General features: G+C 46.8%; 1 protein-coding gene across 4 annotated transcripts in view; it reads right to left on the bottom strand.

The window, feature by feature from the left end:
- Positions 1–23,943, bottom strand: part of LOC147019292 (protein shisa-4-like) — a 29,637-nt gene extending 5,694 nt beyond the window's left edge. The window contains exons 1-6 of one of the 4 annotated variants that reach the window (XR_015062727.1): positions 23,909–23,941; positions 23,766–23,876; positions 19,483–19,657; positions 11,244–11,359; positions 5,884–6,024; positions 4,064–4,255 (exon numbers count right to left, since the gene is read on the bottom strand). Coding sequence is in view for 3 of the 4 variants with exons in the window: in XM_085899666.1 (XP_085755792.1) it covers positions 5,884–6,024; positions 11,244–11,359; positions 19,483–19,657; positions 23,766–23,811 (478 nt within the window). In the remaining variant the exon portion in view is untranslated. The other 3 variants (XM_085899666.1, XM_085899667.1, XM_085899668.1) reach the window with 3 other exon arrangements.
- Positions 23,944–24,420: the final 477 nt, after the last annotated feature.

The following is a 24,420-nucleotide window of genomic DNA, read 5'->3' as shown; positions in this document are numbered from 1 at the left end:
GGGAACCGACAGAGCTTCCCCCACCTAATGGTCTTCTCACCCGACCCCGGGCCCACAACAATATATAGTTGGAGACATGTGCCGATATAAGGACACTCTTCTGCCTCAGATTCCCAGATGCATAATCGACCATGATTTGGAAAAGAAAACCACAAATACAACGTGCGAGCATATCCGAAGTAGGTATTTGATTCAACGGTCTTATTACAAGTCTTATTTATTATTTGATTCAACAAGGGATTATTATTCAAGAAAGGCACTTATTTACAGGGCAAGCAGAGTCACAAATAGAAAAACCTTATCTATGAACAGAAGCCCCTGAGTCAGTCAACTTAACACAAATAACATAGATGCCTCTCTCATTTTGGGAAAAAGTAGACGAGTAATAGTGATAGACAGATCGTGAAAGTCATGGGGTATTTTGTCGACCCCGCTCTTACCCGCACGTGAACCGGCTGGCTCATGTGTGAACGAACGGGGTGGGCAATTTCGGTGCATCGAGAGGTGTGAAGTGCAAGAGCGTCAGGTGGGTCCTAAAAATGGGCTGTTGGCACTTCTGCTGATTGCTCTGTGTTCAAAGGGAATGAGGGAGATATAGCTTCAAGAGAAGGTCTGTAAGCATCTGCACATGTGGAAACTGCATCCAGGAGCTCTTTCCGGGTCGGTCCCTCCTCTGCCTCGGACTGCCCCTCTCTCCAGGCTCTTCCAATGTTCTCTCTGCTCCCAGATGTGGCCACTCTGTTCTGGTCTCTGTATCAGCCTTTTATAAGCGTGTGGTCTGTCCCCCACTTAGCACAAACAACTAACCTATTGGATCCCTGGGTGCGACATTTTGCACAGGAAAAAAAATATTTTCATTCATGTCTCCATCAAGAAAAATAATTAAACTGAATGCATTGTGTAACTACTACTGTACACTCTCTCAGGGCATGTAACTTGTACTTTAAATTAAATTTTTATGTGCACACATATGACCGGGTGGATTCAAAATTTAGAACACTATACACTTTTCAACAATCATGGGTATTTGGTTGGTAGTCTAACAGCAAGCAGGCAGCAAAATGATACATGCTCTTTCAACATGGCATGGTGAGTGGTCCTTCGACATGGCATGGTGAGTGGTCCTCCGACATGGCAGGGTGAGTAGTCCTTCGGGTATGGCGGCAAGGCAAACATGCAAAACAGGGCCAGCAGGCGTTGCTGGCCAGCCCCTCGGTTGGTGCGCTCGTACTGGTCGTGGGGGAGAAGGAATGCGAGATGGCTGCAGATTGGGAGGCCAACTTCGGCCCTGACCTAACAGATTTGCCCCACTAATCCCTGTAAACTAGCCCTACCCCCTTAAATCCCCCCAAATTATCTCTAACTTTGCTCCTCTATTTCTTTCTAACCTAACTTCCATCCATCTAAACCCTGCTGGACTAATCTATCCCTCCCAGGCCCACTAATCCCTCTTCCTATTCTATCTCCTGGGAGGAAAATTTAAGGCAAATACTGTATGGCGGACAAACATGACAAGGTGGCATGGCACCACAAGGCTCGCCTGTAGAGCAGCCCGATGGGGGTGTGGGGTGAGGGTGAGATTTGTGCCGACCCCTGTACTAACATTTGGGACACAATCGGTCCACGCAAAATCCAATTACCTTACTCCGTTACTCCAGCGCCAGCAGACAACCAAAAATGGTACCAAGGGGGAGCAACCCTATTTTATCATATTTTTTCTCAAAAACTCATTTCTCTTTATCCTTATACACACAGTTTCCTTATACACCCCCTCCACAGTGGTTGTACACAACCAATCTACCCATCATCCTGTGCGTCAGTGTTCCAAGTTCGGGCCTGGCCCTCAGTTTTTCAACCTGTACCTCTGCACAATACAGTATTGTGGCTGGATAGTCTGGCTCCATCTGTAAGCAGCCACCCGAGCTTACCTGCTACTCATCGAATTATGAGGGAGCACTCCCTGACTTCCTCCCACCCCCAGTGCTCTCCTTGGCACATGGTGCCTCGTGTCCTCTCTCCAGGTACCTGGGCCCATAAATTTAGCTCCCCCCTCAGGATCCCATGGCCTACTCCCAGCCAGTGTACTCCCAGTACCCGGGGTGCTCTTTACAACATGCGACCTACAATGAGCCACACTACCAGCCCGTCAATACTCTTTTGCACCTCGCAAAACACAATTTTACAACGATCAGCAACAACCGCAGAACGACATCCTGCTCCACAATATCTGAACCCCATCTAATTGAACACCAATAAAGGCAAGGGCTGGTTTCCACAGGGGGGGTGTGCTCTGCTCCACACAAGCACGCCCCTCATATCATTCACTCAATCATCAAGTCTAAAAAATTTGCTATGCACCTCATTCACACCATATCATCCAACACAACTCACATTCCTCCATTCATCCCTCATTTGTCAGGATGATGAGGAAGAATGAGGAAAGCTCTAATCTATGGTCTTCCAATTGAAAAAGTAATGAAAACCCAAAGCGTCAATTTTAAAATGTCAATATAATCCCTCCAATCCTAATCATCTCCATCAAGCTGCCTGCATCAGTGTCTGCTCTGCGAAATTAGGTTCTTACCCTCTGGGTCACGTAGTTCCCCCACGGACCCAGGCTCCAGCATTTGTGCAATCGCACCCATGCCGGGAAACCCGACACCATGCTGCAAACTGTGTGCCACAACCCAACATGCCACTCGTACCGCGACCTCCTGCAGTGCTCACTTCGAGCTCACGCAGAGCACACACTGAACCTCCGTTTCACCCTGCGAGCACACACCTGCAGCCACGGTTGCCACACACACTCTGGCCATGCCCACACTCCCACGGGTCCCCACTTGACCACTACCTGCAGTCCCCAGTGTCCTTGCTAATCCGCCCAATTAACGTGAAGACACCATGCAAGTTTACCTATCTTCCCACACCTTTTCTCCAAAGTTCTCTCAGGATACTTTGTCTCCTGTATCTTGCTTTGATACCCCTTCCCTCTCCAATGCCATTTTATTTTCATCTCCACCGGTACTGGTTTCAACCGCCGGTTTTGTTTTAAATTAATGCATCTTTGTTTTTGTTTTATTTACCCTGAACGGCTCTGTCTCTGGTACCCTCTCTACTTTACCCGTGGCCTGACCGGTCGCCATCGCATACTGCTTGTCCCACATGCCTGCCACATCCACTTTCACCACGGCTAGCTCCTTCCATCTCATATCACTTTTCCCTCCAAGGTCTGTCAGTCCAGCTTTTAGCCTGGTGTTGGCTCAGTGGTTTGGGTGGCGAGTTGGGATCCTAGGGTCCTGAGTTCAAGCCCCGTCGGCCGCTAAATTAATACACCAGGGGGGTTGACTCAGCCTGTCATCCTTCCGAGGTCGGCAAAATGAGTACCAGTTCCAGTGTGTGTACTGGTAGAGGGGCACTGCATCAGCGACACAGTCACGCTTCAAGAAATGATAGCTACCCTGGCAGCTAAGCCGCCATACGACCACCAGTCCAGCCTTTGCCTCTACTCACCTGGCCTGCATATCGTTGCCCACAGCCCTCACATGAGGCTTCACCTCAGCCTTTACATAAGCCTGTCCTGCTTTTACCTCAGCCAGTCCCACATCCAGCCATATTAGCACTCATCATTTGGCTGAGCAGGGCCATCAATTGGTCCATGCTAAATGGTGCCGGCACTGCTAATCTGCTGTCCTGTGGTATGGACTTCAAGGGGGTCATTACGTAATCAGGGGGATGGGTTGGGTGTTTCTAAGCATTATAATCATCTCTGTTGTGCCCTCAACTGCTCCCTCTTCCACAATGTCACTTTGGGATGCAGCTTCTTCCATCCTCTCTATGCCCATCTGATCCTGTCCGTCTTGGTTAGACATCGCTGTTTCAATTAAATTTTCACCCTCACTACGCACTGTTTTAACTTTCAGGTGCAGCTGTTCACACCTCGCGTCTGATCTCGTACCAGGCATCAAGTGTTACAGTGCCTGTAGGGTTCCAAATCCCATAATCCTGACTCAAAATGTTACCGTGTCGGGGGTGCCGATATCCCACTCCTGACACCAAACCTTACGCTTTCGCCTCGGGGTGGATTACAAGGAGAGTTCTTGCAATCGACTTCCTCGATAGTGATCGTGAAGCCACCACTCCACGTTGGCGGTTTTTGTGATCCGGCAGCACTCATTGGTTGGCTCGGAGCTTGCTTTCCTTGAGCCGCACCGCTGTCATGTGTCCTTGCGCTGCTGCTATGTCCTTGCGCTGCTCCCTGCAGGCCATTTTGTACAAGGTTCATTGGTTGTGACATGGAGTCATTGGTTCTGTGGCGTGGAGTCATGTGAAGCATTTTGTAAAGCGTATTTGATGTGTTATAAAGAGAGATAGATAAAGAACGAACATTGGGGCTGACACTGATACGAAAACAAATGAACGTTGGATTCCCAGGTTTGGCTAAAGAAAATACGACGACATAACCGCACTTTGATTTTATGTGCTTTGATATGCACCGCCCCGGGGGTTTCCAAAAAAATTCACAATGCGTAATATAATTTACAAAAAATATGCTTCGGATGAGAAGTTTCGAAAAAAATTTTTTGCCACTGCGAAATACCATACATTCCATTCAAAAATGAAATATGTGGGCTGACAACTCACTCAAAATGAAACATAATAACACAAGAAACTTTCGAGCAAAGAAAAACACAACTTGCTTGAAAACAGTTGCCAAAAATGAAATACAATTGGCTCATGAAACGAACATATTTTAAGTAGTTGCTACCTCCCACTCATGCTCTGAAAGCATGAACTCACATAGTTAGCCATTGCAGAGAAGAGAGAGTATAGTATCAGTGGCCAGGATGAGCTTTAACCTCGACTGGACCATGAAGTTCAAATCACCCAATCAGTGTTAAGATAATGGGAATGTCACTTCCAAAACGAAAAGAAAGTTGTGAATGAAAAAAATTATTGGCTTTCATTCCAACAAACAGCATTTATTTTTTCCATTCATTCAATTTGAAATAGAACTTGAGTGTTAACTTCCCCCCCCCCCTTTGTTCTCACCCCTCAAAGTGAGCTACCCTAGCTGTGTAACTCGAGTCATCACAGATCAACGCCCCAGTACAAGTAGAGAGCATACATTCAACTTGTACTTTGTCGACAGCTAAATTATCATTCAGTGCATCATTTTTTTTTTTTTTATTCACACGAGTGATGCAGACCTGTTGGAGATTCTGGACCGGTTACCTTCACCACCAATGGTGGATGGAGGTTAAGTTTTCACCCCTGACTGTTTGTCTGTCTGTCTGTCTGTCTGTCTGTCTGTCTGTGAGCATGATATCTCAATAAGTTGTGGATGGATTCGGACGAAACTTGATGGACAGGTTTGGGTGTGTGACAAGGACTAACGAATTCCATTTTGGTGAAGATCCGAATTCAGATACGAGAATTAAAAAACATTTTTTTAAAGGAATTCTTCACCATTGAGAGATGGGGCCAAAAAACTATCTACCCTATAAGCACATTATTTAATTTGTGGACGGGTTATGCTAAAACTTGGTGGATGAGTTGGTCACGTGACAAGAACAAGCTGATTAGATTTTGGCTCAGCTCTGGATCCAGATCCGGCCTATCACAAGGATACAAAACGTCAACTGTTCAGCCAGGCAAAGGGATGCGCTCTACCGACTGCTGTTCCAGTCCTGTTTTGTTTCACAAATCGGTTTTTTTTTACCTTCCCTTCTGCCAGTCTAGCTTTCCAGGTCACAGGAGCAGCATGCCAACTTACAAAAATTATTTGAACATGCCAACTTACGTGCATAATATGATGTTATTCTTGACTTGCACTTTTCCACAAGGCAAAATAACTACTGTAAATCGTTCCATGTGATGTCATACCTAATGGTGGCATGTAGGTTGGAGATGTTGCAGGACAGGTTTGGTAAGGTCTTTGAGGGCATGACGGCGTTGAAGAGTTGGTCGGACGGGTTGGGCTGCTTGACTGAGCGGAACTTATTTCAGCCATGGTGTCAGTGGATGCTGAGTATGAAATAAAGATATTGGAAGGGTAAAGGGGTGGGTGGATCAGGCTGGAAATGTGATATACAGTAGATGTAACTGGAGTTGCCACGTTCATTTGCTGGCATACAAACACAAAAAAATACCAAACGAATACAAAAGAGCATGTGTATGAGGGGTGGAGATGGAGACAGAGCATGGAACGAGGAGAGGGTGCAAGACCAGAAAGGAGGTGGTGGTAGAAGACAGAGAGACCACCGACCGGTCTGCGATGCGAAGTGATAAGCCCATAGACTCTGTTTCAGCACTTATCTGTCGCTTTGGATTTCGGATGAGCACGTCGTTATCATCAATGATGTGGACAGGACGATGACAGTATTTACCAAGTGTGTAACTGCAGGGGCTTTAATCCCGGTGCTGTAATTCAATCTCATCATCAGGTCTTTCTTCGCTTTCCCACCTAATAACGTCCCCACCTCAAGGGTTACACTAATGGTGACAAGTCCTCTTAGTGTGGTTTGAAGTCATGGTACCTTCCATTAGATGAGCTGCTAAAAAGCCAAAGAACCTCAATCTGTCCTATAAATGTGACAATACTCTTTGTTTGGCTCCAACCCTTTGACTTGTTTGGCTTCGTCGGGTCGACCGGGATAAAGGCTTCTGCCAGTCTAGCTCTCCAAGTCACAGGAGCAGCAAACCTCGCCGCTACAGTCAAAATGATAGTCATGATCAGGGAAGAATGAAATAGAAAGAATAAATGTAAGAAAAGCAATAGGTCTTCCTTCTCCCACCACACCCCTAACACCTCCCCCCCACCCCTCCAGTACGTACAATGGAAGCACCAGCCTGACTCACACCCAACCCCATCTCCCCTTCTGTGTGTACATAATAAATATACAGCCCTTAATTATTTACAGCAGAAATAGTGGCAAGGAAATCATTTCAGATTTGTGACCACGTTGTTCTCATCCTAAATGGTAATTGTAGATAAGTAAAGGGTGGGGGGGGGGGGGAGAAGAGAGGATTGGAGGTGATGTTTATCAAAAACTTGACATTGGCAATTCTCATTTTGAAGGGCCCTCTTGGGCCCTTGGCCTACTCTGGCCGACTCGTCCGGTGCCTGGGGTGCCCACTAAACAAAACCCACCTTTCCACAGCCACACGCCCAGCCGGTCCATGAACTCCTGCACCCCTCCAAACGGGTTTTGTGCCTTCTCTCGACACCAACAAAACGACCTCCTATTAGTAAATTTAACTACCCACGAGCTAACAGTAAACTGACCCTGGGGTCACTTGGGTGGGAATCACTACCCCCCCCCCCCAATCAGTCATCGCACCATGCATACCACATTCACTCCACTCACACACTTGGGCCCGCTGTCCCACACTCATTCCTCACACACTTTCCATTTTACAACTCACACCAACACTCTATACTGCCATCCTTCTAAATAAATCCCCTGACTAACTTGTGCTCCCTCGTCATCCCTTACATCAATGCACATTCCTTTTACTCTACGTAGCTAAGCTACGTCTCCACTACACATTTCCAGTCTGTCCATGTCTCCAAAAATCCAAAAAGTCCCATTTCCTAAATCTGAACTGAAATCCCTCTGACGAATCCATTCCACGGGCCCCAAGAGGAACAACTCATATCCCCATGAAGCCAGTCTAACTAACTCTAACCCATCCCCCTAACTAGTACTTCCTGTGCTCCTAACAGGGGGTCTTCCACCCCCTGCCTGGGGCTCATGTCCACTCGAAGTGGCGAGGCTTGCTTTTTTTTCTATGCATGCACCAGCGTGGCAACTCGCAACCTGTGCTCTTTCCCCGTGACGTCATGGCAGCTGCTCGCGCTTTGCGCACCTCGTCCCTCCTCGGACGGTACCATCCGGCAGGGATTTCCCCTCCTGCCATGCTGGAGGGGAAATGCCAACCATGCAGCCACAACATCACCCTGCACATTTAAAGCAAACCTCGCATTTCGAGGGGTTCCCCACGCGAACACATGGGCTCTGCTCATCGGAGCTTTACAATCACGCTCGCGTGGAGAACCCGTCCGGTCCAAATCCATATCCAGCCGACCTGTCCGTCCGCGGGATCGGCTAATCCACTGCGTACGTTTCCGGACCGGGTTTCACGCACGTAGCCGCGCACGCGGCGGCCTCGTGCGGACCACAGCACGGACCCCGCGCTCGCTGCTGTGCAAACCCAGAACGGTGCTCAAAACAGCTACGGCCGCTACCCGGCTTTTGTTCCTCATCTGTTGCAGTCGTCGTCGCCATTCAACGCGCAAACTCCTGCGTGCCACGATGCTCACACACCTTACCATTACACTAGGACATGTGGTTGCATTCTCCCGCATGCTAACCGCCATCTTCCTCTCATACCGCCACCTCACACACGCGGTCTCTCTCACACATCGCCTTTCACTCACATACACCATACTACTCACACACGCGGTTCCTGTCACACGCGGTGTTTCATCCACACACGGTGTTTCATACACACATGGTGCTTCATCCACACACGGTGTTTCAACCACATGCGGTGCTTCATCCGCATGCGGTGCTTCATCCACACGCGGTGCTTCATCCACACGCGGTGCTTCATCCACACGCGGTGCTTCATCCACACCATGCGTGCTGGAAAGCACTATGTCAGCTATGTCTGGCGCCGTCGGAGACGGGTACCCTGCTGGTTATTATTATTCTACGACAGCAGCAATAAAGCATGATGGAGATGGAAGGAGCACACGAAATGATATATAGTAATACTGTTACGAATCTGGAAGCCTTGAGCACTCAACATACAGGTCCTATAGCTCAGTTATTTTGATAAGTAAATGTGGATAGATAGCTCCCTTTCCCTTGTTTAATGGGCAATTAAAGTTCATGTGCTGCGGAGTTATTTTGATAGTCAGGGTTTTCTTTTATTTTTACACCACCAACATCAACTACAACAACGCCAGCAACACCCTCACCTTCACCTCGCTCTGGCCAACGCCATGGTGGGCGGAGTTCAAGGAGGAGCCTCGCAGCGGCCCTCGACCAATCAGCGTGCTACGAGTGAGGTGACCGCCGCTCAGCCAATCAGACCCCGCGACGGTGAGAAAGGCGGTCTGCGTGACGTCACCACGCCCCCGGGCCAATCGACGGACTTGCCGCTCGTTTTGGCCAATGACAGAGCGACGAGCGATTCTGCGTGCCAAAACTGTCCAGTGAGGGAGAGCGGGGTTGGCGGAGGAATCCTCTCCCCCCCCCCCCTGGAGAAGGGTGAATAAGGTTGCAGCACGATCGGACTGAGAGAGAGAGCTTTTTGAGATAGTTGATGACCATCGAGCAGGCAAGGTTGTGGTCAATCTGACGGGCAGGTTGAACGAGTGTGGAGTTATCAGCCCTCGCTTTGACGTTGAACTCAAAGACTTGGAGAAGTCGCAGAGAAACCTCCTGCCCTCTGGACAGTTTGGGATACAGAGGAGAGTTTTGGTTGCCGGGACGAGCGCGGAAGGGAGCTCTGGATTCTGCTCGCGTCTTGCTGGCACCTGGTTCGTCTGCTCATGTCAGCCAAACCACACGAAGTGGACAGGTCCATGTCCTTCTGGGTATCTGTGTGTGTGTGTCTGTCGGTGGGCCCGTCTGTAAGTAGGCATTGTTTAAGTGCTCTTTGCTGTACATACTTGCATCTCTATAGTCGGATAACTCTGCTTCTTGCGTGCTCCCCCCTTTCCCCCATTACAAATAAATACATTTGTTAAATGTATCAGCTCGGTTCTGCGTTTCTTCCATTGGCTTAGCATGGCGCATGTTGGTAAATTATAAAGGCTGTTGCCGCTGTAAATGTACATTTGGACCGACAGGATTTCGGAAACCATCCGCTCAGGTTGCGCACGGGTCGGGCACGCTAAGGGCTCGACTCGTACGAGTGCCGTTGAGGGTGTGAATACTCGATAACTCGCCACGTGGATCTCTAGGTATTTTGAAGATTGGCAAATAACCCTGTACCACGTGGTGGAATTATTTACGATTCACGGTCCGGTAAGGGACCCGTACCCTCGGCGTTTTCCGAAAGGTACGATCTCGATTCCGGGTGCTCGGTAGAGTCGACCCTACCGCCCCACCTGGCGGTCGTGCTTGCAACCGATACCCGGCTCCGCAACAATACTTCTCGAAGCAACTGAAAAATATATAAATGTACATGAAAAGAGCACTCAAAAAACAACAAGATGTTATGCAAGATCCTTTTTAGCACGTTCCACTCCATTTTACCACCTTATTGAGACCAAGATAGATATGCAATATGTTTCTGAAGTGCATCTGCTCTTTTTTGATTAAATTACTCAGCAAAGCAAAGGTTAGAAAACAGAGATGCAAAACAGGTAAAGAATGGAGAAGAAATCTCAAGTTGAAATATCAGCACAGAAATCACAATTCCTGAATATAATTAACCGAATCAGAGGATTAACCACTCGCATGGAAGTAGGAATTCAGAGAAAGACAAAAAAATCTCAAACCAAGCAAAACATCAATTCAGGGAGAGACGTAAGCCTGGTGTTAACTTCGCAACTAGGATCGCTGGCTTGGGATCTTCGGGTCCTGAGTTTGAGGCCCGTTTTCCACTGAATTGACACCAGGTTGGGTTGACTCAGCCTGTCATCCTTTCAAGGTCGACAAAATGAGTACCAGTGTCAAAAAATAAATAAATAAATGATAGCTACCCGGCAGCCAAGCTGCCATACGCAAAAAGAAGGGAGAGACGTCCATAATTAGTAGAACAATACCATGGACCACTTCTCAAGAGGCACAGTGTGAGTGAAGGAGCACACTGAGGAAATAACCCTGGTGTAAAGAAGAAAACAAAGAGAGAGAGAGAGAGAGAGAGAGAGAGAGAGAGAGAGAGAGAGAGAGAGAGAGAGAGAGAGAGAGAGAGAGAGAGAGAGAGAGAGAGAGAGAGAGAGAGAGAGAGAGAGAGAGAGACACAGAGAGACAGACAGAGAGACAGAGAGACAGACAGAGAGACAGAGAGAGACAGAGAGAGAGACAGAGACAGAGACAGAGACAGAGACAGAGACAGAGACAGAGACAGAGACAGAGAGAGAGAGAGAGAGAGAGAGAGAGAGAGAGAGAGACAGAGAGAGAGAGAGAGAGAGAGAGAGAGAGAGAGAGGGACAGAGAGAGAGAGAGAGAACGATGAAATAATTCCAAAGGAAGAGGAGATAAGTTGGGGGAAAGTGTACTGACTGGTCGTCTGAAAGCGCCCTCGCCGCTGCCAGCAATGGTGCACAGTACAGCCAGTGGTGATGCAAATGACGAAAGCAGCAATGATGCTCATCACGATTCCTGCCACAACGGTTCCACTGCAGCAAAGAAAAAAATAAAATTCATGCGATGCATCAATTTCCTCCACTAAGGAACTCTATTAGGTCTTCCATTACTTGGAAGTTAGCATACCAACATCCTCCACTACTCTATATCCAAGACCATATAATCTCGCATACTGTAGGCCTACCCATCACCTGGGCTGGAACGACAGCCCACTTGCCTGTAAGCTGTCTAACCTGGGTTTGAATGTCTGTTCACACATAAACTGCCACCATGTTGCTTTGCATGCAGGGTCAGCCATCGATGTATGTGTTGTCGCTCGGATGGATGGTAAACTGGGTGTCCTGTCTGCCAGCATTATTTGGTGGACGATAAAGATCCCATAGTGTTCCTTGCGAAGAGTATGCGAGTTATCACTGTCCATCCAACCATTGGGGCCATACTCTGTGTGGAGCATCAGTACTGCCTATTAAAAGCAGTCTCATTGGCTATTGGGCACAATCCTGGACGGGTCGCCACTCCGACACAGGATACCAGCATGCTGGCACTCATTTTGCCGACCTCGGAAGGATGACAGGCAGTCAACCCCACCCGGTATTAATTGAACAGCCGAGGGGGATTTGAACTCAGGATCCTTGGATCCCAAGCCAACCCCTCAAGCCATTAAGTCAACACCAAGCATTATCATTGTCACCTTGAACAAATTAAAAATTCCTGCCTGAACTGCAGGAGCAAGTTGTCTTGCCTTGGAGGTTTTTTGACACGAGGTGACATTGCTTGTCATCTCAGAGTGTAGTTGCTGACTCGGTAGAAGCTTCTGCACTATAAAACTAATTCATCAGGTAAGTCTATGTTTCACGTGAACGGCTTTCATGGGATACTAAGAGCAACCTAAACGTACACCCATCACCTTGAAACGAGCATCCCACATCGTTAGACAGCATCCATTGATATCAAACTCTTAAGATGACTCCAAGGAATTTCATTTTTATGCTGAACTCAGACCAAAACCGAAACTCCAACGCAAGGACTTGGATTCAAACTCAAGACTTGGTGGCTTAAAATATTCCAATTAAGGAGTCAAGCAATTTCAACGTATAGTACTGAAATAACTATTCCAACAATATGAGGAGGAGCAGGAGGTCCAATGGCCTAAAATGATCAGCCAAATAGGACACAATGATCACCTTCAAGGGCCGTTCAAAATGTTCGATGAATGAGATCTTCACAATGATCCAATAAAATGTTTTTTTTTTCCTACTGAATTATAAATGATACATTTGAATACTAGAACGGCACTCGGTAGAGCGCATACCTCCGCCAAGCTGAACAGTTTAAGTTCTCTATCCCACTGGTAGGCCAGATCTGCATCCGGTCCTGAACCAAATTCTAATCGGCCTCTTCTCGTCACGTACCCAGTGCTCCACCAAGTTTTGTTGGAATCCGTCCACAACTTTTTGAAATATGATATACGTATATCGTTTTTGGGCCCCATCTCTCAATGGTGAAGAATCACTTTTAAAATTCTGGTATCTGGAGCTGTTGCAAAAAGAATGCTTTCCAGAATGCAAAAAAAACATTCTTGTATATCTTCACCAAACTCTAATCGATTCGTCCGAGTCACAAAAGGGCAAATTCACACCAGCCTGTCCGAATCCGTCCAAATTTTTTTTTGAGATATCCTGCTCACTGACAGATAGACAAACAAACAAATAGACCTTTGGTGGTGGAGGTAATGAGATAAACACACTGGTGGGTCTTGGACGATTGTGATCATTTTGCTGATCGAACATTTTGAATAAACTATGTATATCTTCAGATTTGTATGGGATTATGCTTCAACCACTTTGAGTAGAATGGCCTGGACTAATGACATTTGCTTTTGGAGTTGGCCGCAGTTTTCACTCTCAATAACGGGTTCCAAGCCCGAACCAAGATTAAATGATGCCCCAAGAAAGGGGCGTCTCTGGTGCCCACAATCCGTTTATTCAACTTTTGAATACCTGATGAGGGCATAGCGAGTGCAGGCAGTGGTGACGGCATAGCGAGTGCAGGCAGTGGTGACGGCATAGCGAGTGCAGGCAGTGGTGACGGCATAGCGAGTGCAGGCAGTGGTGACGGCATAGCGAGTGCAGGCAGTGGTGACGGCATAGCGAGTGCAGGCAGTGGTGACGGCATAGCGAGTGCAGGCAGTGATGACGGCATAGCGAGTGCAGGCAGTGATGACGGCATAGCGAGTGAAGGCAGTGGTGACGGCATAGCGAGTGCAGGCAGTGGTGACGGCATAGCGAGTGCAGGCAGTGGTGACGGCATAGCGAGTGCAGGCAGTGATGACGGCATAGCGAGTGAAGGCAGTGGTGACGGCATAGCGAGTGCAGGCAGTGGTGACGGCATAGCGAGTGCAGGCAGTGGTGACGGCATAGCAAGTGAAGGCAGTGGTGACGGCATAGCGAGTGCAGGCAGTGGTGACGGCATAGCGAGTGCAGGCAGTGGTGACGGCATAGCGAGTGCAGGCAGTGGTGACGGCATAGCGAGTGCAGGCAATGGTGACGGCATAGCGAGTGCAGGCAGTGGTGATGGCATAGCGAGTGCAGGCAGTGGTAGAGGGGTAGCGAGTGCAGGCAGTGGTAGAGGGATAGCGAGTGCAGTCAGTTGGTGAGGGTGTAACAATAGAAATAGTAACGAGGTGTGGGAGACAGTTTTTGTTGGTGATTAAATGATTAAATATGTCGATTCTTCATTCTGTAGGAAGGATCGTAGTCGTGGAGTTGTGTGTGGTTTTGATGTACCAGGAGTTAGGAATATTGAACGAAGGTTGGCAGGAAGACTTTGGTTGAAGTACACTTTGGAGTAAATGATGTCGGGAAAGTTTATTCGCAGGTTTTGAAAAATAAATACAGGATATTGGGTATGTGACTGAAAGAAAATTGTTGTGAGGTCATGTTTTCTGGGATTCTCACAAGATTAGGAAACGGAATAGAATTGATGAGCAGAGTGATGGATGTCAACCTATGGCAGAAAGCAAGGTGTCGGGAGGAGGGTTTTGCATTCAGGAAACAGTGGGAATCATTTCGGGGGCAAAGGGAATGGTTTCCACAATGCTGGCCATATGATAACTCGAAAGGGGGCAGCAATGTTTGCAGTGAGAATTGAGGAAGGAATTGCGGCCTTTGTTTTGGGTTGGAGGATGGTGGAGAGGCCAAAAAGGAAGGGAAGGAACTGATGACATACTTGTGACTGGTAAGGCCAGGAAGGAAAATGTAATTTCAAGAAGGGAAAAGTTGAACATCATATATATCTCTACCAATGCCAACAGTTTAAGTAATATGACGTAAGAGCAGCATGATAATATGATGCAGCGGAGGGGGTGGATAGGTTTAAATGTGATTTAGATAGGTACCTGGATGCATTGGAGATAGAGGGGTGTGGGGATATCGGCTTGTGTGTATGGTCGGTAGGTTGTATGTGAATGGGTGATGACACTGGGGTTGTGTACTGCAGGCATGATGGGCTGAATGACCTCCTCCTGCGCTAAAGTTCCTTGTGGATCCTTTGTGTGTGTATCTGCAGCTCAGCCCTCTCCAAGAAATCTCTCTTCCTTTCTCAAGGCCAAAGCATCTGTCCCATGCAGAACGGTGTTATTACCTCCGCCACAGAATGTGGACGCAGGTTATCTTTTCACCCCTGTCTGTTTGTCTGCCTGTGAGCAGGATATCTCAAAAAGTTGGCGCCGTCTTCGGCCGAAACTTGCTGGACAGGTTGGGAGTGTGACAAGGACGAATTGATTCAATTTTCATGAAGATCCGGTTCTGGATATGAGAATTTTTAAAGTGATTCTTTACCATTGAGAGACAGGGCCAAAAACGACATAACACGATATCTCAAAAGGTTATGGACGGGTTCAAATGAAACTTGGTGCACAGGTTGGGTGCATGACAAGGACGAATGGATTCACTTTTGGTGAGGATCAGTATCCGGAAATCTCCCCTCTAATCTTTTGCATTTGCCTGGTGTTGGCTTAATGGCAAGAGTGATGGGCTTGGGATCCTAGGTTCCTGAGTTCAAATCCCACTTGTCTGTTGAATTAATGCCAGGTGGGGTTGACTCTGCCTGTCATCCTTCTGAGGTGAGCAAAATGAGTGCCAGTTTACTGGTATCCTGTGTCGGAGTGGCGACCCGTCCAGGATTGTGCCCAATAGCCAAGGAGACTGCTTAAGCCTTGACGATTTAGCAAGCGTATGCCGATTTTTGAAAAATTTGTCTAAAACGCTGGCACACGTCGAATACGTTATGGGAACGTTTTGTATACGTTAGGAGCACGCTGAAAAACACTGCCATTCGTCGTAGTACGCTGGCTTTAAACGTTGTACTTTTGGGTTGTCCTCAAATTTTTGCATGCTTGAAATTTTACGACGTATGCCGGAGTATGACTCACGTTCCGCTACGATGGCCATAAGTTGTAGGCACGTTACGCGATCGTTCACACACGTCGACACACGTTACTTGTAAGTTACTCAGAAGTCGAAACACGTCGAGGTAATGTTTAGCGTACCCGAAACTTATTTCTAACCTATGAGTAACATCTTGTAAGCACGCTACACGAACGTTGTTCACACTTCGCAACACGTTACTTGAAAGTTCCTCATACGTCGAAACACATCAAAGTAATGTTTAGGGTACCCATGACTTATTGATAACCTATGAGTAACGTGCTTGGGAATTATTTGTTAAGCATGTCCTACGCACAAATATGTATGTAGATGTATTTGACGTCTTCAGGACGACCACAGAACTTACTAAATGCGTTTCTAACTTACAGATACCGTATAATGGCGTATTGGCAGCGAGTAGGGGAATTGGTATGTAAAAAGGGGCTTCACAGGAGGAACCCGTCTTTTTTTTAGACTTCGTGGTGACTACATGTCCATGTCATTCCGAGAGATGGAGGATACGGCAAGGCTGAGACGACAATACCTACCTGTCCTCCAACATCAACATGACCTTATCGAGTTGACACTGCACCAGTTGCGTGCCAATAGAGCCGGGAGAAGAAGACGTGAACGGAGGAGAAGGAACTGGGTCAGACCATGGATCGGGAGGCGACGCCATTACGGCATATATGACCAGCTCATGGTGGAACTCCGGAACGAGGACCATGCATCCTTCATCAACTTCCTGTGAATGCCCCCAGCGATCTTCGACGAGCTGCTAGCCAGTGGGTCCAAGGATAACCAAGCAGTACACCTTCTACAGGGATCCGCTTGAGCCTGGCATGAGGCTGGCACTGAGCCTGCTGCTGTTGGTGCCGTGACTGCAGTGCTGTGGAAGCGATTTAACTCGTTCAATGGAAACGATTTCAATTGCCGAGCACCAGCGTCCAAAAACAATAGGCGGGTGACAGGCATTTATTAAAAGTGAAGTTGCAGCCTATGAATAGAAAACCTCATGTAATCGTTGGGCATAGGTTGTGGACGCCTAAAACACGCTAATCAATCGTTGGTATAACTTATCTATAAGTTATCGAAGCGTTCTGTGTTCATTACTCGTACATTATGCATTTGTCCAAGTCATTTTGAATACTTTAAAAACTGAAACAAAAAAATAATTCATCGTGGGAATGAGAAAAAAAAAATTAGCCGAAAAGAACATCGAACAATGGTGCAAAGTAGTCTCCTATTTGTGGACGCAACGAGGATGCATCATCACCCACACCCTCCCCATCATGCTCACCTACTACTACTACTGACATGGACCTACTACCACTATCAATACTACTACTACTACTACTAATACTACTGACACGCTCACCCAATACTACTACTACTACTACTAATACTACTGACACGCTCACCCAATACTACTACTACTGATACTACTGACATTGCCATCTACCCAACATGGAGTCTGGAACACTGACGGGTTCCTCTTGTGAAGCCCATTTGTATATACCAATTCCCCTAAACGCTGCCAAATCGCCATTATACGGTAGATGTAAGTTAGAAACACGTTCAGTAAGTTCTGTGGTCGTCCGGAAGATGTCAATCAAATTCGTCTACATATGACAATGTGCGTTTGAGATAGTTACACATAGGTTCAAAGCACGCTACACATAGGTTCAAAGCACGCTACTCATAGGTTCAAAGCACGTTACACATAGGTTAAAAATTAAGTTTCGGGTAGGCTAAACATTACCTCAACATGTTTCGACTTATGAGTAACTTACAAGTAACGTGTGTCCAACGTGTGACAACGATTGCGGAGCGTGCCGAGAACTTATGCCAGCGTATGCGGAACTTTTGAGCCATACGTCGAGTACGTAGTAAAATTTTCAGCATGCTTGAAATTTCACGACGTACTAGACGTGCCATGGAATATGACAGCGTACTTCGTTGTTTTTCAGCGTGCTCCTAACGTATACACAACTTACCCATACCGTATTCGACGTGTGCCAGCGTTTTAGACACATTTTTCATAGGTCGGCATACGCTGGCTAAATCGTCAAGGTGTGACTGCGATGTTGACACTTCAAATTTTCAGGCGGTTATGATTTAAATCGGCGAGCGGCAGCTTTTTAACAGAGAACGCCACGAGTTCGTCGGCGATACGTGCAGCGGGCTATGACTAAGTTAAACTATCGTTGGGCATGGGTTGTGAACGCCGACAACAGGCTAAGCATTCGTTGGTATAAGTTATCTATAAGACAACGAAACGTTCTGTGCCCGTTACTAATACGTTATGCAGACGACCAACACTTTATGAATACGACCAAAACTTAAAAAAAAAAACTCAAAACTTCAGCGTACGCCAACGTTTTACATACATTTTTATACGTTGCCATTGCTGGCTAAAACGTCAAGGTGTGACAGCGCCTTTAGGCAGCACCAACGCTCTGCACAGAGTATGGTCCCAATGGATGGATGGAACCTTTTGCCAGGAGGGACGGGAAGAAAGCGTCTAATCATGCGAACGTCCAAAAAGGTCTGACGACATTGCTGAAATATCAGGAAGCGTAAGAAGTTTTTAAAACGCATCACATCCTTTGAATGCCAATGATGTTGTCCTCGCAAGTCTTCCTGAGCCTTTATGAGACAGACCTCAAAATTTCCTCAAAAGGATTCACCAATTCCGATTTGTCCTGTATTTAATCTCAATTTTTACTGCGACGTACACCGCACGTATCCTGGCAGCGATTCAGCGAATGACCCCGCCTGACAAGCCCGACAGCTGCCATGGAGTTAAGGAGTATAACGACAGTGCTTTGCAGTACACAACCACAAGCCGATATGAATGGTAATTGTCAGTGTGGCAATTCATTAAAATAATCTTACGCACCTGGGTGTGATCACTTTTTGGGACCTTGTGATGTGCAACAGCGACTGGAGCACTTCTGTTTTAATCGCGGACATATGACCTACGTTTGATTTGTACGCCGTGTTTCCATTCGATTTGAACCGAGCTGTTTATCACCAGATTACCCGAAATCAACAAAGGGAAGGATTAAAATATATATATATTTGCCCTCAAATAAATTCTGTCCCCTTGTTCTTCTACCGCTCCGTCTATGTTATTTAGCCCGGCGGAGGTGTGCGCTCTACCAAGTTCTCGTGACCACTTCGTAGATCTTCACCCGATTCAGCCTGCAACCGGAATCAATCGATCAAAAACCACCACAGATATACACTCACGTTCACTCTCAAATTCTCCTGATACTGCTCAATTGCATACGCCAAAAACAGGTCATCACAAACCCATAAGTATTACTTTTGAGCATTAAATGCTAAGGTATACCGTCCAAGCGGTGCCATAAAACTGTTCAGCGATTTGAAATTGTGCAACGCAACGAACACGCGATAGCCTACGAGTATCGAAAGGCACTGAAGGATCTTTAAATACCCACTGAAAAGGCCAGACAAATCAGACTAATGATCCATCCAAAAGGATAGCATATTGTTGGATGCAGCACCTTACCTGAAAAGTTAAAGGATGTTCATAATCAGGTTGGGAATCAAACCTGTAGGACTGTAGGTCTCAAAGTACCCAGCAAAGTATACTGTATACGAGCGATCCAGTGAACCCCATTGAAGTTCCACAAATGGGAAAAAATTGCTGAACAATGTTTACGGAAATATACATGTTTTGAATAGGAAATGAATTTTACCTTAAGATACCACCATTGCAGTGATTCTGAGTGGCTTCTGAGATCATGTCACTTTGCGATGAGCAGCAGTAACGCCAAACACAGTCCCCGCAGCAGAAAAGGCCTTGCACACACTCAAACCCTCTGGATGGGTTTCCACTGATATCAAAAAAGGGTTGACAGTTGTCTGCCCAAGCTGCGGAGAAAGAAGACAACAACATTGATCATGCGACCGAAACGAATCGTTCGTCAATGCAGGCCAAGGCCTTCCAAAAAATGCTTCCTTTTGTAAACTTATTTATGAGCCAATTTTTGTTGCAGTCCAAAAGCTCTTTCATCGCCTGAATATCTTGCTGCAAAGTCATCCATCAAGCCATGTGTTTTGTAAGTTTGGAAGATACGTACTACATCATTTCTGATGAGAACTATAATTACAAATCAATCGATTTTGACATCCCAAATCCACTCATGTGTCCTCAAACATGTGTGCCACGGAGCTAAATGAAGGTTCTGTATGATCCCAAGTTCATTGGAAGCTGGAGAGGTCCATGGTAGCACAGTCTGACAAATGGAACACGTCTTCCAGTCGAGGAAAATACCAGTCTCGCTCTGCTGCTCTGGAAGGATTGTCAAACAAACCAACCTATCTATTTCCAGCCACTGGAACAGGTGCGGTCTCTTGATCTACAGTATGAGGATGATCACCATCACCCATGGCCTCCGCTGGGCTGATCTGCATGGAGAAAAGCTTGCCTCCAAAGCCAGCCGCAGCCTGGGCATCCTCTGTCATTCCTTGAAAATCAAAACAACCTCCAGCGTACAAGGCCTTTTATCCTGAGAACAATGAAGCCCTGCTCTCCCATATTGGCTGGTGCTCCCTCAACACGTCTGTCGCTCTGGATTCTCGAAAACTTCCATTATTACTGGAATCTTCTGCAATGAGTCAGAAGCACAAGGTGTCTTGTTCTCACATCACAGCCAAGTTGTTGGAACCTCTGGTTTTTATCCGCGTCTCCTCAAGTCTTGCTCTCTCTGGTCCACCACCCCTCCGACCCTCCCTGGCTCCTTCAAGACCCATGCATTCATTATTCCATGAACCCCATCCTCGTGAATTTGCCTAATTTCCAGGCTTTACTGGACACCTCTCTTTTCGACTTCTCTCCTGTCTGGAACCACATTCCAAAGTTTGTATTTGCAAACGATTGGAGGGGCCCAGAGATTATCTACAAAACTTTGGAGTGAAATGTCTCGAGCAGTGGCAGCAATTATGCCATTTGAGCTGAGGCACTGGAGCCCAAATATCATACTTTTACAAAAACATGGTGAGAGCAGCCAAGTAGGGAGGAGGGGAAATAGGAGAGGCTGGATGGAAAGTTGTTCATGATCAAGTCCAGGAGAGACAACGTACCATTAATATAGTTTCGGGTTGCGAGGTACACAGACTGGGTAAGACCCGTGGAATCCCAGAGGCCTTCGCTGCAGCACTGTGGTTAGTGGTTGCAGTGCCAAATCCAAATAACTGTCATGGTGACATTGCCACAGATGAGGAAGTGAAAGTTAGGATGCTTGGCAATTTGTTGGTCCAAGGGTTTTTTCTTTACAGACTGCAACTGAGCTGAATACACACACGCACGCACACAACAATACCCAATTATGTCTCTCAGCCATAATTGGAGGGAATAACCAATCAGCTATCACCTAATCAACCAGGATTATATAAATAAATTGACTCCTCCCATGCTCTTTTAGCCGAAGAAAGCTGCATAAAGCAACCGATAAAAGCTACACAAGGTTTCAAACTTTACCGTTTCAAACTCCACCCGAGTTCTTCCACAGCTACAGACATTCACAAGTAGTACATAAAGGAGAATCCCAATGTTACACACCCCCCTCATCTGCCGGATTGGATTCATCACTTATTTGGCAAGTCATGAGCTCGCCACCAGGGATAATTAATGAGGTGAGAGGTCAGGTCACGGATGGTAGCATGCTCCAGAGCAGCACATCGCTGCATGCAATTTCTGCCGGTACTCCAGGGGCCTCCGTCTGGCCATCCTCCAGGCAGATGCCTGGCCCATCCACATCTCCTTGAAATGCTGATCAACCTGCTGCAACCACGAGGCACGGGGTCGGCCCGTTGGCCTTCTCCACTCACGAGGCTCCCTTGCTGAGAAAATCTGCTGAGCAGGATCAGAGTCAGGAAAACGAGCCACATGCCCATACAGCCGCAGCTGATGCTCATGTACTATACAGGTAACATGTCTCATCTGAGTCTGTCTCAGGAACCGCTCATTGGACACAAAGTCCGACCAGCGAAGGCCAATGATTCTCTGAAGAGACCTGGTACCGAAGGAGTTGTCTCCATCTCAGATCCCTGGTTGGAGTCCAAGTCTCACATCCATAGAGCAAGACTGGAAGCACCAAGGACCTGAAGACAGACATTCGTTCTCCCGCATAGGTACCAGCAACGCCACACCCCATGATCCAGTGAATCCATGACTCTCCAGGCCCGGCCCAGATGTCTATTGACCTCTGGCTCACAGTCAGCAGAGTCATGAATATCACTGCCAAGGTTAGTGAATCTATCTGTGACCTCAACATCCTTGCCACAAACAGGTACAGACAGGATAGCAGCATCCAAGATGTCAAAGAAAGCCTGGATCTTAGTTTTGACCCAGGAAACCTGAGATACGAGCGGCCCCGAATCCTCATTCAGCACCTTGAGGGCCCCGTCAGGATGTCCAGGGTCTCTGCAATGATGACTTCATCATCTGCAAAATCAAGGTGAGAGATCTTGACATTCCCAAACAATGCATTGCAGCTTGATCTCGCTGAAATCCAACCAATAATCCAGTCCATAAAAGCACTGAAATGTATGGGAGGCACTTTATATCCCTTATAAACTCCAGTAGCAACTGGAAATAAATCAGAGATGGAAACACCACACCTCACAACACTCTCAGTACAATAGTATAGTTGAAAAATCAAATTTATCAGCATTAGTTGCACCCACGAAGACATGGGATCCTCTACAAATGCCATCCAGATTCACCAAATCGAATGCTTTACAGAGATCAACATAGGCTGTGAGCAGCCCCCACTGAAACTCTCGCCTGCGTTCGGTGAGTACCCGAAGAGCAGGGATACGGTCAATCGTTGACCTCTTTGGTGTAAAGCCTGACTGCTCTGGATGCTCGTGCTCAAGCAGATGGTGGTGAACCCTTTCAAGAATTATCTGAGCAAAGACCTTGCCCGGCCCTGAGAGCAGCGTCACCCCTCAGTCGTTGTTGCAGTCTTGGTGCTCACCCTTCCCTTTCCAGAGGGGGACAACAAGACCCCTCTTCTATATTCACAGACCCCTAAGCCTAGATACCACTTTATACAGGGAACAAGTTCTCCAGGTAAATGAACGATAATAATCTGACAAAAACATGACATTGTACGTAAATAATTAAAACTATCCTTTGTAACCGCAAGTACCCAGAGTATGTCAAGATATGCAGGATGACGAATCAATTGTGCTTTCAGTCATGTGTGGACTGATATGTGCACTGTGCAGGCATTTCTTTCGAAAGCCAAGCCACCTGTACTGTGCCGTGAGTAGACTATGTGCAGGTATTTTTTGTTTAACAAAAAAAAAAAACTTTCATTGCATTTTATTCTCTACAAGATCGAGGCTCACGGAAGAGTGCTCAGATGGCAGAGGGTGAAAAGGTAATGCATGAACTGACATTGGGGGGCAGTGGGGTCACATTTGGTCACAATAATGGAATAAACGAACAGTAAAATAAGAGAGGAGGGGAGGGAGAGAGAGAGAGAGAGAGAAAGAGAAAGAGAAAGAGAAAGAGAAAGAGAAAGAGAAAGAGAAAGAGAAAGAGAAAGAGAAAGAGAAAGAGAAAGAGAAAGAGAAAGAGAAAGAGAAAGAGAAAGAGAAAGAGAAAGAGAAAGAGAAAGAGAAAGAGAAAGAGAAAGAGAAAGAGAAAGAGAAAGAGAGAGGCCAGTGGGTGGTGGCGAGAGAGAGAGAGAGAGAGAGAGAGAGAGAGAGAGAGAGAGAGAGAGAGAGAGAGAGAGAGAGAGAGAGAGAGAGAGAGAGAGAGAGAGAGAGAGAGAGAGAGAGAGAGAGAGAGAACAGTAACCCGCAGTAATGTTGGATTTGTGTACCGCGGTTCAACCAACAACAAACATTCGAGTTTTTAAAGATGTTGAGCAAGTGTCTTTGACTACAGAAAATCGATGCAGGACAACCAAGGAATTTGACCACAATAAAAGAAGTTAATTATGACCGAGTGTAGTTGCAACCTCACCGAGGTGGTGACAGCAATAAAGCACAATCGCTGCGAGCACCAGCATGTAGCCGAGTCTTCACCTGTAGGCTCCGCAGAATGGCAGTAAGGACACTAGAGTAATGGCAGTAATGGCAGTAAGGACACTAGAGTAATGGCAGTAAGGACACTAGAGTAATGGCAGTAAGGACACTAGAGTAATGGCAGTAATGGCAGTAAGGACACTAGAGTAATGGCAGTAATGGCAGTAAGGACACTAGAGTAATGGCAGTAAGGACACTAGAGTAATGGCAGTAAGGACACTAGAGTAATGGCAGTAAGGACACTAGAGTAATGGCAGTAAGGACACTAGAGTAATGGCAGTAAGGACACTAGAGTCACTTCACACTCGGACTTCTCTTATAATCCCCACTGTTCCCCTCCCTCGTCTTATCAACATTCCTCCAGTGACGTCTGATCAGATACCATCAACGTGTCCCCCCCCCCACCACCATTGAATGCTTTTTCACATCTTTGTTTCACTCGTCGTATCTGCAGATGTGATGCAGCATCTCAATTATACAGTATCAAGGAGAAGGTCGGGTGAACCCATTCCAAGCTGATATGATCCTCAAAAGGTGAAACGGCTGTGCTTGGATAGCTCTTTTGTGCATCTGAATGTCAAGACAATTCTCTG

Source organism: Eptatretus burgeri, chromosome 10, assembly GCF_056783735.1.
Source record: "Eptatretus burgeri isolate ZD-2024b chromosome 10, Ebu_testis_v1, whole genome shotgun sequence".
In the NCBI taxonomy this organism is placed as follows: domain Eukaryota; kingdom Metazoa; phylum Chordata; class Myxini; order Myxiniformes; family Myxinidae; genus Eptatretus; species Eptatretus burgeri.
This window is presented reverse-complemented; position numbering and strand designations above follow the sequence as displayed.